Below are 15129 nucleotides of genomic sequence, written 5' to 3' on the forward strand. Positions count from 1 at the left end.
TACATTTATGCTTATAGACAATGGTTTTTATCTTAATTCAAAGTTTTATTTTTTCTTATAGACCTATCATGTTATAATAAAACATTATAAATTAATATGTAAGTAACCAAATTTCTCCTTATTATCACATGTGATAATTCTGGGGTTGAGGGTTTTTAATAGATGATTATAGGATGGTGCACTAATGAAGTCAGGATGGTCAGCTGGTTGCAGCAAATTCAGCAGTAATTGATCACAATGGTTTCCAAAGTGGACATGTGGAGATCAATCTAATACATTTAGTAACATGCACAATTGCCCAAATGAGAAGCTAAATGCAGAAAATAGAATCCAACAAATCATATATTTCTAGAAACATAGCCACTAGTCTTATTACAAACTATCCTCTCCCCCAAGATGGTTGCTAGCTGTAAGAATTATTGGCCATTGCAAGAAAGATGTTACAGATATTAATCCCTGGAAAATTGGGCATGATGATAAAATAAGGTCACTCAGTAGACCTTATTTTATTATTATATTTCAGCTCTCCTTAGTAACTTGCCTAAATATTATCATCAGTACTGACAGGATTTCTAATAAGTAATGTACATAAGACATACTAAATACTAAAAAAACAGAGTTACGAAAGACTAAGAAACAAATGATCTAAAGAAGCCTTATCCAGACTATATTATCAAAGGAATTTGTCGTGAATAATATATTTAATTAGACAGGTATTTGATAAGAAACATGGCCAAATGTAAGACGGCAAATGTGATTAAATTAAAGTGAAGCATTGTATTTAGAACAAATTCCAAAGTAAATATTAGTTGCCATTAATTGATATTTACTTATAAGCAGTTCTAGATGCAAAATTGCTATCATTTTTTGGTACAACAACATGTTAGCAGACATCAATTTCGGATAATTATTAAATATTTTAGACAGCAGTAAGAATAATTAAGCTTACTTTCAAGATATGATGTAATATTTTATTTAATAAGTTTCATAACAAACATTGTACTATTGTTTGTTGACTTAAATAAATAAATAAAATATAGACTTACTTTTAAATAATAGTGTATATAGTAGATCGGATATTCCTTTGTAAATATATGTTGTTTTAAAAAAATATGCTCAATAATATTTGTTTCAGTAATTATTTTGTCTATATAATTCACAGTCACAAATAAAACCTAAGACGTAATGGAAAATATTATTATGATAATTAACGTAATTAAAACACTGAAATTGATATTTGATCGAAACTGAGCTGTCAGTGTCAGTAGCTATGTCAGTATACGTTACTGCTGTCAGTTGTTCAATCTTTTACACTGACGGTAGATAATTCATATAGAGATGTGCTAACTCGTATTAAACATGACACAAGTTAACTCGAGTTATCTGAAATAATCTGTTTATTTTTAAAACAATTTAAATTTTTGGCCGCAGCTGGCCTTGACAGCTACACCGAGTCATAGGAGCGAGTAGAAATGACACTTCAAACCCGCGAAAGGATTTACGGAGCGCATACATATATGCAGATCAACTCTTCTTATTTGAGTGCTATTGTTTTTATGATTCAATAACGAGCTCGTATTCCTATATATTTAAAATGTAATCATTCCGATGATATCCGACCATTTTTTACACTTTACACATGTGAAGGATGGAGATCAAGATGACGAGCAAAAAGTAAAACGGCACCGTTGTAGTTGTAGAATATTTTTTGTATATTTAATTGACTTATGTCATATAAAAACAATATAATATTATAAAAAATATAGACAATAAAAAAGGTATAAAAATAGTTTTCAACATAGTCCCACCCGTGTAGCATTTTGCTATACAATTATGTCCTCATGGAGTAGGGCCTTTTTGTCCAGCACGGGTTTCCCTTTGGAGGCCACATCAGCTACTCGCACAAGTCCATCGTTTCTGACCGACCGAACCCACCCGCGACGAGCATATCAGACTCCGAACATACTTCGCTAGTATCCCTCGCTTGCGTATATTTTTGTGTCTTCAATCCCGTTTGCATGATTGTCCTCGTAAATACTTCGGAGATAGAGGACCAAACTGTGAAGGTCGGCTCGAAGACCAAATTGTGAAGGTTGGCTCGAAGACCAAATTGTGAAGGTTGGCTCGAAGACCAAATTGTGAAGGTTGGCTCGAAGACCAAATTGTGAAGGTTGGCTCGAAGACCAAATTGTGAAGGTTGGCTCGAAGACCAAATTGTGAAGGTTGGCTCGAAGACCAAATTGTGAAGGTTGGCTCGAAGACCAAATGTGAAGGTCGGCTTGAAGACCAAAATGTGAAGGATGGAGATCAAGATAACGAGCAAAAAGTAAAACGGCACCGTTGTAGTTGTAGAATATTTTTTGTATATTTAATTGACCTATGCCATATAAAAACAATATAATATTATAAAAAATATACATAATAAAAAAGGTATAAAAATAGTTTTCAACAACACATTTACAGTGAGAAAATATGTATCTAAATTGTAAGAAATGCTCGATTTCGTTTCTCTATCGAATGTCCTAAACAAGGGATTTCCTCTTTAGTCCCGGCATTTACAAAAATATTTGGTATAGGTTTGTAAAGTATTTAATAACGAAATACATGTCAACCGCGAAATTATTCATTGTAATGATAGTGTATCGCGGTGGTTATAACCTCACCACTGTAGAGTTAGGTATGATGTGATAAGGTGGTTCCACCTTATTTATTTCAAGTTATTTCTTTATGTACTGAAGCTAACAATCATAGAAAAGTATCGTTTGTTCGTTACTTTAATATAGATAATTGTAGGTACTCTATTCCTGTAAATCACATTATTCTCATTACACCTAATGGGTGTAATGAGAATAATGTGAACTAGTAACCCCATGAACAGGGACTAGTGTTCACTATCTAGTCGGTAATATTGAGTTGAAAACCATCTTTGTCAACTCCTGGTGAATTCACTACGTAATAATAAGTTATTTATATATTTATATGTACCTACGTAGTTCATACTAAATGGAGGTAGACATATAATTCTATCAGTGGTTTCAATAATTTCCTTTAATGAACTTAATACATTCCAAAAGTAAACTAATTCGAGCCCATTTTATTTCATGGGCAGTGATAAAATGGGTACCTTCCAAGTTAAAGGTGAAAATATATATATATATATAAAATCAAAACAAATAGCCTATCGAGGGCAATTTACTTTGGATTTGATTTTTATAGCAAAAATAGGTTAAGGTCTGCTAAAATTATAGGAAGGTATTGTAGATAAATTAGTTGACATTAGATAACACAACTTGCTTTTTATTAGTGTAGATATGTATTTTCAATAGTACGTATGTAGGCTTATTTGAAACCAACCAAAACAGGATTGGGCCACTTCCTCTACGAAGTAAATTAGAAAACTGAAAATTCACATTGAAAATTTTATACAAAATTATTTTCTGGAGCACACAGTTTGTATGATGGTTTTATTTTTTTTTACTTTCGACTTCTTTGAGAAAGTTGTTCAGTTGATATACGTTTCACGACTAATGTACACGTTTCTCTTACTGTATCTAATACATAAGTAAACTCATATCGTTCCAGTTTCTAAACAATTTTGAACAAAAAACTATATGTGACATTATATATTTACAGCATTGTTTGATCGAAATTGCCATAGCAGGTTTACATTCTGAAAACAATGAAGATATTATCTCGTACACCTATGTATTATAATCGTCATTACCATAGCAGTAATTGTAATACACGTATAGTTTTGAATTTAATCTACCTGTTCAGTTCACGATAAAAAACGTTACAGGTGTACTAAGCTATATTGGCATAAAATTTAGGTACGGATCGTTATGATAACATAAAATGAACTATGATAAACGATATGATATTAGATGATCAGTGAGTGCTATGTAGAATATACCTTTGTATAGTTTATGTATTATACACACAAGTACCGCTACAAGGTTCATATATAAGTTATAACAAACATTTAAAAAGTGACATGATTTACAGTCAGTTTATTGGAAGAACATATGTTCAAAAGGTTTTATTATTATTAATATTTGTAACTTTGGTTTTAATTGCAAGTGAGTATTTGGTGTACACCAGTAAACGTATTAACAATAATCTTCACAATGGAATACAACAAAATTATTTTTTAAGTAGCCGATCTATTTATGAGCACAATATGACAGTGAACAATTATTACAAAAAACGAGAGGTGAGTGACTATACCATAAATGTTATAAGCTATCCTATTTCATATCTTAATAAATCCTTTTATATTAAAAAAAAGCGAGCTACTGAACTGGATCGTTTACAAGTGCATGGCTTACAGTTTTTAATGGATTTTCAATGCTGTTATTTCTTCTTTTCTTATTTACCCATTAGATTTCTTAATTTCGATTGTACTCTGTGAAACTTTACCGAACATATTAGATACCAGAATAACAATTTATTACTGAACTATTTAACATACTAGTAGGTATATAACAGTTGATCTTCTTTGCACTTCTGAAGTAGTCAAACAATTCACAGAAAATGGACCAAGTATTTTTATTTCATAGGTTACATTACACATACATTACATTACACAGGCCATAGTACCTGACTTTTGAATGATACTTTTTTTCAATTCGTCAAGGTAATGTGGTGATTTGTATCTAAGGACAGTGTAAGAAGAGTTATGTGTTAAAATATCATAATTGTGATTAACGTTATTTTAGGCGTTATTTTGCATTAAATTTCACAATTTAGGTTCATAGTGTAGTCTACTGATTATTCTAACAAAACCGATTATTTTAATTGAAATATGTAATTTGTTTTTAATTAATTTTTCATTGCATGCATTTCATGCATTCATCTATTAAATATTATATTAGGTGAAAATCTTGTACCTACTGAAATAATTAATATTTCAGTTAGTAAGAATCTAAAAATGTGAAATGAATTGATGAAGCTCTTAAAGTCCATGAATACTTGTGAAGAATATGTTGAAGTGAGAAATAATCGGAGTGATATCAAGTAGATTTCATAAAAAAATATATCAGAGAAACAAGACAAGACGTTAACATACCTATTTAAATACATTTTTTCACATTAACAGAACTTTATAGACAAAATACAGGCACCTCTATGTTTATACACAAGAATTGATTTACGCCTCGCGAAAAGACCCTTGCATGGTTACGATTCGGCAATGGAAAATAACAAACATGTCAATAGGCCTTGTATTAGTGCTCGAGGCAAAGTCTAATTTCAATCTTTTCTTTTTTGCCGAATACTTTTAAAGCGGTTAAGATTGTTGTCCTTATTAAACTATGTATATGTCCTTATAAAATATGTAACAATTTCAAAAGATTGTGAATGTCCTAATCCTTAACCACCCTCGGAACTACAGCTGACGTTTTTTTTTTTTGGATGATAATGGAATGGTGCACCCGCCTGCGCTAACACTTTTACGCTGGCGAGGCACCAGTGGAGGATGATAAGATGAGCATGAGGTGAGGTCAGTTAGCCCATCGTGACAAATTCACCAGGAATTTAACGCGATGGTTTCCAGGGGGAACCGCGTGGAGGTCGACCTGACATGGTACATACAGCTGACGTTGAGGCTCCATAATACAACTTAATTAACTAATAAAGAAGTTTTAAACTGGGAGGAAATTGGTCACATTGACCTGTTCCTGGGTCAAGGTCCATATTGTATATTTGCACATATTGTAATATTACATATAAATTAATTGTTATGCACAAATTTTATAAAAATCGCAAATATTCACACAATACATACATTGTATGGTGCTGCTGTTAGAAGAACACAATATAATATCCTTCTACTATTTCTATTTATGTTTTAATTATTGAATCATCACAACACAAGTAGATATATCAAACTGTCAACTAGGGACTAATGGTCCAATTTCTAACAAATTACCCTACTTAGTTGATCTATGTGGTCACTACTGGAAACCATTCGAGTTATTTCCTTGTGAATTCGCCATGATGGACTAACGGAACTGACTGTATGCACATCTTAACATCTTCCAATGATATGGCATCTATTAGATAGTGTAAGCTGAAACTCTATTGAATTTTCATTTGTAAAAACTAATTAAATTTCAATAAACAATTAGAAGAGTTATTTCAGAATTGGACGACTTCTAAATTGGGATTAATTTTATTCAAGGACAAAAAATACGGAGTACCTAGAGAAAATAAAACATTTGTCGTATTGATATGGAAGTATTGGAACTGGTTGAAGAGTCGACATATTCAAAACTATAATTCGAAAAGGTTGGTTTTTAAACATATACACTTGTTGCGGTATATTACAGACAGATGTGTGCTTATGTATGTAGTGGACTCCATGGTATCTCATCGGCTACTTAAAAAGCGACTTTTTTACTATAAAAACATTTATGTCATTTTGTTTGTTATATTGTGTTATTATAAAAATATACTATATACATATATAATTTACCATTTTGCATCGTTTTATTTTACACATACGAGCAGATGCAATAGATTTCTGTGGATAATGATCCGACAAATTATACTTACAATAATATAATATTATACATCACACTTCTTACGTAAATCTCTTTATTATTACAGTAATATAATAATGCTACCGAACGTTTGTGTCGCGCGATTTTGCAATGTTCAAATTAAAATATTCTGCCTAGGCTTGTTAGACTCTACTAATTACTAGTTATAATAAAGATTACGTTATTATTCTTAAGAAGATAAGTGCACTATACCTGCTAATTACTTATATTCTGAGATTGTAGAAGGTACTTATCACTTCTATGGGAAAGTTTATAGTTTATATAATATATTCTATTAAATAAATCGATAATTTATTTTTACAGAAACGATCCCCTTGAGTATTGCAGTGTGAAGAATTGTAAATTTACAGGAGAAAACAATCAATTAGGTACGGCTGATGCAGTTGTAATTCATATGCAACATGGCTTAATACCGGATGGTAAAAATAGAAACACTAACCAGAGATGGATATTTCTAAATGATGAATCTCCATTGCACTCATTTACCATGGCAAAAGTTAAACCAAAGTTATCAGATTTGGCAAATATTTTTAATTGGTCCATGACTTACAGGCGAGTTAAATATATAAATTAGCTGACCGAGCAAATATTGTACTGCCATATAAAATAATATTGCTATTAAAAAATAGGGCTTGATGGTAGAAGGGATTAAAATTAGAGTTGTAATAGGAGTAAATATGTACATTTTGTTTAATGGGCAATATAAAACTTGACTCATCCATATTATATAAAGCATTAGAATCTAGAAGGTATCTAGGTATTTAGTATACAGTGACAGTGTTAGTATAGCATGATAGGATAAGCATAAAGTCAGATCAGTTAGCCTATCCTAAGGAATCCAATACGAATGAATCACTATGGTTTCCAGGGGGTACAAACATGGCTATAAAAGGGCAACTATTCCTCATTAATATTAATCCCCTTCCCATTCTATCCATTCTAGGTGTTATCATCTTATTGAAATAGTTACACACTTATTAGGGTTATTTTATCATTATCGATTTGTATAATGTTAGCCTACACACAGAGGAGATAAACAGTATTTGCATCAGAAATACATAAACGTAGATATAACTAGTTAGTTTTATGTATTTCTGATGCACGGCAAACGTTGTTTTGTCATATAAATTAATAACGCTATAAAAAATAGGGGTTGGTGATAGAAGGGTGAAAATTTAGGTTTATATGTAATTTTAATGACTCATAATAAAAACATATAAATAAAAACTTTTGCCCAAAAAATAAAAAATAATGTTAGGGGTGACCCTTTATCACTTAAGGGTATGAAAAATAGATAGAAGCCAATTCTCAGACCTACTGAATATGAATATAAAATTTCATAAAAATCGATCAAGCCGTTTGGGAGGCGTATGGTACTAACATTGTGACACAGAATTAGAATGATTAGAATGAGAATTATATATATATATAAGATATATCACTACAACGAAAGCTCAAACATGTATTATTTCTAAACATTTACAGAAGTGATGCTGATATTCCTGTACCATATGGACGTACTATATCTTTGAAGGAACCGCTGGCCGATAACTTGACATCCGATACTTTAGCAGAATTAATTCCTAATTGGAATAAAAAACGTCGAGATATACATGCAGTTGTTCTTATTTCCAATTGCGTGTCTTGGAGGATGGAATATTTGAAGAAGTTACAGAATTTTATAGACATTGACATTATTGGCAAGTGTTCAACTTTAAACAAAAAAACGTTAGTATTAATTTTCTTAACGCTTTGCAGCATTTTTTGAATTTTTTTGTAATATTTCCTCTTTTAAATAGCTTCGTCTTATTGGCCCATAGTAGGTACTATTATTAAGATTAAGTTAATTTTTGGTTGTAGGGTCTTCTATTCGCACATTTCAAGTTAATAATGTAAAGTAAATAATTGTTTAAAGATCAACACGCAAGTTACTTGCTCATTCTTCTTTTGATGAGACATCTTTCAGAATGAACGGTAGATTAAAAAATAAGTAATGGCTATTCAAAATACTGTAATGTAAGTTTATTTGAATTAAGAATTTTCTATATTATTATTTATGAAGTAGTTTCACCGACGTGCATTTTGTACAAAGTTGTCTACGTGAGTACCTATTTCAGCCGCCAAATAATAACTTGATGCCTGTGCATAAGGAATGATTAACACTTACTATGTTCTTACACGTGTTTTAACGTCTTGCCATTCATTGCAATTAATTACAATTCTAATTAATTCCTTCATAAAATAATAGATATAATCGAACTGGGAACATCGTCCGTATAAAAGCTTCAGTCCAGCTTTGTGTTTGTTATCACATCTTCCCATAATTAATAAAAAACTAGGGATACATGTATGTATGTTAGGAGACAAACAAAATATTCTTACTTTTTTCAGTTGTCCGGGTCACTTCAAATCGGATTGTGATATGTTATCTGAATATATTTTTTATTTCTCCTTTGAAAATTCATTTTGCTCTCAATACCTGACTGAAAAAATATTTCAAAATGCCTATTCCAAAGGTGCTATTCCTGTCATATTGGGACCATCAATTGAGGACTGTGAACAACTCTTACCGCCCATGTCGTACATACACACGGACAATTTTGACACTCCAGAAAAACTAGCAAGTGAACTAATACATATTAGTCAAAACAATGAAACAATATTCAGGTATCACCGGTGGAGAAATGATTTCGAAGTTGTGAACGAACATGGATACTTCGGCACGAAATCGTATCACTACTGCAGGGTCTGCGAGGCTTTAAATTATAATGATGATTCACCAACTGTTTATGATGAAGAAAGTTTAAGATTATTCTTAGACCCAATGTTGACGTGCAGAAAAAAATAAATGAAAACATATCATTTACACTATACTCAAAAGAGCTGCAGAATGCACTCTCCTCAAAAGTTTATAGGTCTTTAAAAAATTGAGAAAGAATGAGATATAGTTCTATTATTTAGATGTTTATTATTTGTTATCTCTAAGTAGTTATAAGTATATCTGAACACAGTTAAATTAAAATATGTTAGGTAAATTTGCATTTTTTTCTATATTCAGTCTGTGGCTCCGTAATTCGTTCTTAAAATATCTTTCGACTTAGTGTATTATTTTTCAAACAATATTATTAAAAGAAAGTAGTATAGATTCTATTACTTGAACGGAAATTCCCTTTGCCCCAACATTAAGCTGAGTCCGCAAATCATTTCAGAGAGTTTTGAAAGTTCTCTCCTGGGATTCTTCGTAATATAAATCCACAGCTCATTGAGTAATAAATTTCATCGCATTGTTATTCAGGAGAGGAATGGTCCGTTTGAATTATGATATAAGTTTGTTTTTATTACTTGCATTGTTTTAGGCCTTAAAAAGTACGTAAGCTGTAGTACTTTTATTAAGTCGTTACAAAGTTACTAAGAATATTTAAAATTTTATGACAGCACTAAAGTAGTTGGTCTAATCTCTTAAGCGGCCGGCTATGCTACACCATTTGGAAAGCTTCAGAGGTAATTAAGTTGGTATAGCGCTATGTTAATTGTTTTAAGAAATAATTACAAGTCATCTCGTAAAGGGTTTTAGCGAGCTTGCGAGCTCCGTTCCGGCACTGCTGTCGGTGAAAGCTTTTAAGGGGAATACCATATAGAAAAACAGCTACCTAACTTAACAAGTGCAGTGAAAATTATTTAGTGCATTGTAACATGTTACAACATGACTTGCTTTTTTTTATAATAATGAAATTCGCCTACATTTGGCTGGATATATTGAATTTAACGTCACATAATACAGGTCTACCGCTAATTTTACCGTTTTTGTTTGATATTTTCATTAACATATTGATGTTTCCACCAGTAAAGAATAAGTCAAAGTATAAATCTAGGCCAGATTTGAACTCACGACATTTCGTTGCAAGTTGAAGTAATAACCCCCTACGGCACAATATTGTCCATCTATCTATACTGTTTCTAAGTGTAGTACTAAAATAAATAACCAGATAAATTTTTTTTGGTTCCTTGTAACTGATCAGTGGAATAATACACCTAAATGGAAGATGTAATTAGGAAATTAAACACAAGTATTGGTTGCATATCTAATGACGAATAGGTATATACCGAATTATAATAAATACTTCAGCAATAAAAATACTACATATTACATGATAGAGGGGTCAGTATTGTGTAGGTGGTATTGATATTTTTGCACATTTAAAAACAATACATTAAGTCTTAAGAATTCTTTATTTCAAGCTAAGTGCAAAGCTATAGTATTATTATTCAATTTAATAAGACGTTCTCAAATGTTGTATTGCTTTGAATAATGGCGTTAAAGTGAAACATAAAAGAGGCCAAATGAAAATGGCCTAGGCACATGCCGTCGTTACGTCGTTAAACGTTATTACCGGGATTTACATTCAGATTTAATTTCTATGTGCCGGTATCCGCAATATGCTAATATGGTGCGCTGCTGTAAAAATATAAATTATACATTTTTTACGCGAACGAGGGGTCATATGGTGAGCAAAGCAATTCTGCATTTTACGCATCAACGAGTATAAAATATTTATTAATTGGAAAATCAGTGTATGTATACTGATGGGAATATACGAGCACGTAGAGATACTATATACACAGATAATATATATCTGTGTTAATAGCTCTACGTGCGCTACCTATGTATTGTCTCCCCTATCATAAAAAATGTTCATTGCTGTTTTAAATTAAACACCGATTTAGTAATTAATCGAGCGTCGCACTATAGCTCAAGATAATGGTTGTGAAATTTTATTTTTATTTTTTAATTTAAAGCACAGAATTGTAATTTAAAAAAAAATCTATATTGAGTTATGCAAAAAAGAAAAGGTATACAAATAAGTATGGTATACAATACATTATTATATTGACAGTGAAGGATAATAATATTATTATGCATCAAGAATATCACTAACGAGTTAGGTATTGGAGTTCATAAAATTAATTGTAACTTCACCTGCACTTCATTATAACATTCCGTTTTGAAATCTTCATTTTCAATCATTTTCGTATTTTCAGCTTCGCAAAGTTTGTTTTAATCAGTTGTTGGAATGAGTTAATCACTTATTCCATCAACTCTATCATGAGTCGTTAGTTTATTCATTTGTACGTGAGAAATGGAACTTAATAATAAAATTTTTACATTCTTTATTTTATTAATATTAATTAATGCATGTTTCTATACTTTTTTTCATGCGCATGTTCACTGAGTTACAATGTGTAGAAAGTTTGTGCGTAGGTAACCCTACATACAGCGGTCAATCAGCTTGCTTTGTAAGCTATGTTTCTGTTGAAGGACGAGATAAGGCTATCAAATTTAGAGGTACAATATATTAGACCTCCGCAATAACAACACATGTATGTATCGCTTGCGTCACATGACAAATCGTGATATACGTAGTGCTGTTCGTGTCAGCTTCCTTGCCATTTCAATAACATAAAAAATGGACTATTGGCGATATGCCTACACTCGTAATATTTCTGTCAACACTCAAGACCATTCCATTCGTTTATATATATAGAGAATATAGGTTTAAATTCAGTTAATAGTTAGTCCACGTTACGACTACACGTCCAAAGTACGCGTTACCTATTAATAAGCCATGAACCACACTACCAAATGAACTTACTCATGTACAATAAACAGTACAATTATTTTACCTGTATACAGACTCCTTTATAGAGTAAGTGAGTGAGTTTGTACTACACTACTAAACTATAGATAATGTAGCGCGGTGTAGCTAAATAAACAATAAATTATGTAGCTACACCGCGCTACAATATCTATAGTTTAATTTTGGTAATATACTAACAATCAATAAAACTGAAAGCGCAGGTAGGTAGAGATCTAGGAGTCTGCTATTATTTAAAAAGATTTTATACGTTCAGGAGAGATAAACTACATAGTTTATCTCTCCTGAACGTATAATATCTTTTATCTTTTTCCACTTTCATAAGTAGAAGAAGCAGAGAGAATTAATAAAAGAAAGCACTTCGAGTTGACATATCATAAGAGTCTATAATAGGCCTACATGAATAAAGATATTTTGATTTGAATATAATGTGATAAAACTTTTTATGCAAGTGATTTCTAAAGGTAATGTACATTTTCTTGTACCTAAAATAAACTCAAACGTTTGCGATCAATTTTGTACTAAGAGGGCATTAAAACGCAATTCATATAAACTTTTCACGGAGTTTCAAGCCGTGCGTATTCGTTGGAGCGATTTGCAAAATTTGAGTTTTGAAGTTTGTTACCTACTTGTCGGCACAGTTTCACTTGTTGTGTAATTCTTCTACATAATACAATAGGTATAACATTATTTTTGATTTCATCATTTTAGGAACAGAAAGTGTACAACAGATCCTGTCATGTCAATCTCATGCCGTACAAGTATCATACAGGTGCCATAGTACAAAGCCATACCATAGTCATTAAAGAAAACAATACATTATACATTAATTCTAAATTTTTCAGTGATGTAATCTCATAAACAACGCTACTCGATTAATGTCAATAGACTAATAATTATGCTTCTTTGCAGTATTTTTACATATATTCTGTACTCAGGTAGATATTATGAGCTCTACTGTTTATTTTTTACAATAAGAGTATTAAGTTTAGTACTTCCTTAGTCACAATAAAAATATAAGTCAATTATAAAATTCTTTACTGAGTAACTACTGTTGTTGAAAACACATACCATATTTTTATTATTAGGTAATTCATTCACAGTCTGACTTTATTAAATAAGTATATTCTATCATAATTTGTAATAATGAATCTAATGGTTGAAATAAGGTAGTACGATGTTAATATAAATTTTATTTGCATTGCTATTTACGAGTTTTAGTAATTTGTGGGCCAGATGTTTGTTTTACTTTATGGGCTTGCAATAAAAAGTGGTTGTTACATACTTATGGCCTGTGAAACAAAGACGCAACATGACTATTCATGGTTGAACCCCTGCCTTCTTTATTATTTTCTTTCACAACATCCTTTGATAGCTATGTGAGAGGTCACACAATAATGGTACCCTGCGATACCTACTGAATTACACCCGCATCGGCCCAAATGATTAGGTGCGTACTCGTGTGTTATACTTTCAAAGGGAACTATTGGATGCCTCGTTTTGGTCTCTGATAAATGAGATAGTTGTAATTTAGGAACTTTCCTTTGATTTTTTGTTATTATTATTATTACGAGGAAACATTAATATGTTATATTACACATTTTAAATTTAGAATGATAACGGTTTATTTTTATCCAAGATTGCTTATACATTCTTATCTTTCGTATTATAAAATTATTATTGATAAATTCAAAAACTGATTAATTTATAATTGTGTACTTTGCAATAGTAGACATTTTGAAGGTTATGTCATGTCAACTCATTCTAAGTATGAAGGCCACACATTTACGATAAGAGTCAGACGGCTCGTACCGACGAGTTGCTAGATTGCGATAAAAGTGGCCAAATTATAATTAAATAAACGTTACTGTACAGTTTAGTTTTTATATATGACTTGTATAGACACCACAGTATCCAATAAAAACATAAGGTAGATCCTTATTACTATACTACTACTATTACTTATTACATTAAAAAAGTTTTTGAATATCGTATACCTACAGATCACCATTAGGCAATAGTTATTTAATTAATCTATTGATTATCAAATCAACAGATGTCTACCGGTAATGAGATAGATAAGTCTTTATTTAATATATAGTAAACTTTATCATATAGTTACCAGATATAAATTATAATTCAATAAAGTTTATTTAGTAAGTACATATAGAGAGAGTATAGAATATAAAATTTTGTGAAAAATTACCTTTTCTGATTGCTTTCTCACCTGTAGCCTTTGAGGAATTAACTCATTAGTCAAGATTGAAATGAGAAAAAAAACCTATAAATCTTTTCTATTTTGGCAGGTGGGTAGGCAGGCTATTGATATCTATCATCTATCTATTATCACAAGGATATAGATACAGAAATTAAATGAATACGCATTACGTAATAATAAAATATTACATATAAATATAAACAAGTCTGCATAAATAGAAAAATTCAACTGAAAACTGAATTTAAAGTCAATTTTAATATGTATCTAGTTTTTGAGTTCCAAAAATTTTTAAAAGTATTCACTCAATATTAGATAATAATAATTTTTCCAATATTTAGAACAGACTTTCTGAGTGGACATAGATAATACTATAATATATATACATATATAATAGCTGCCCAAGCAAACGTTGTTTGGCCATATAAATTAAAATTGCTATTTACAAAAATAGGGGTGGGTGATAGGAAGGTGAAAATTTAGGGTTGTATGTATTTTTTAACGACCCACTATAAAAACGGTTACCCTGGCGGTGTGCCAGCGGTAGATGATAAAATGATCATAAGGTTATACCAGTTAGCCCAAATTCTACAGGAATTAAGATTGGATTGGAAACCCAATGTTTTCCAAAGGGGATAACGTGGACGTCGACTGGACATGGTATATTGCTAGCACCGAGGTAGACTTTTTAAAGGTC

At 31.1% G+C, this 15129-nt stretch overlaps 1 protein-coding gene across 1 annotated transcript; it reads left to right on the forward strand.

Annotated features, from left to right (window-relative positions):
- The first annotated feature begins 3994 nt into the window (after nt 1-3994).
- LOC131842625 (4-galactosyl-N-acetylglucosaminide 3-alpha-L-fucosyltransferase 9-like) lies at nt 3995-9863 on the forward strand. Its single transcript, XM_059191201.1, has 5 exons — nt 3995-4213; nt 6143-6288; nt 6867-7115; nt 8049-8291; nt 8955-9863. Exons 1-5 carry the CDS (start codon nt 3995-3997, stop codon nt 9409-9411), a joined length of 1314 nt encoding a protein of 437 aa, XP_059047184.1. The 3' UTR covers nt 9412-9863.
- Nucleotides 9864-15129: the final 5266 nt, after the last annotated feature.

This window comes from Achroia grisella, unplaced genomic scaffold, assembly GCF_030625045.1.
Source record: "Achroia grisella isolate CSIRO2021 unplaced genomic scaffold, CSIRO_AGI_Agris_v1 utg241, whole genome shotgun sequence".
Classification (NCBI taxonomy): Eukaryota; Metazoa; Arthropoda; class Insecta; order Lepidoptera; family Pyralidae; genus Achroia; species Achroia grisella.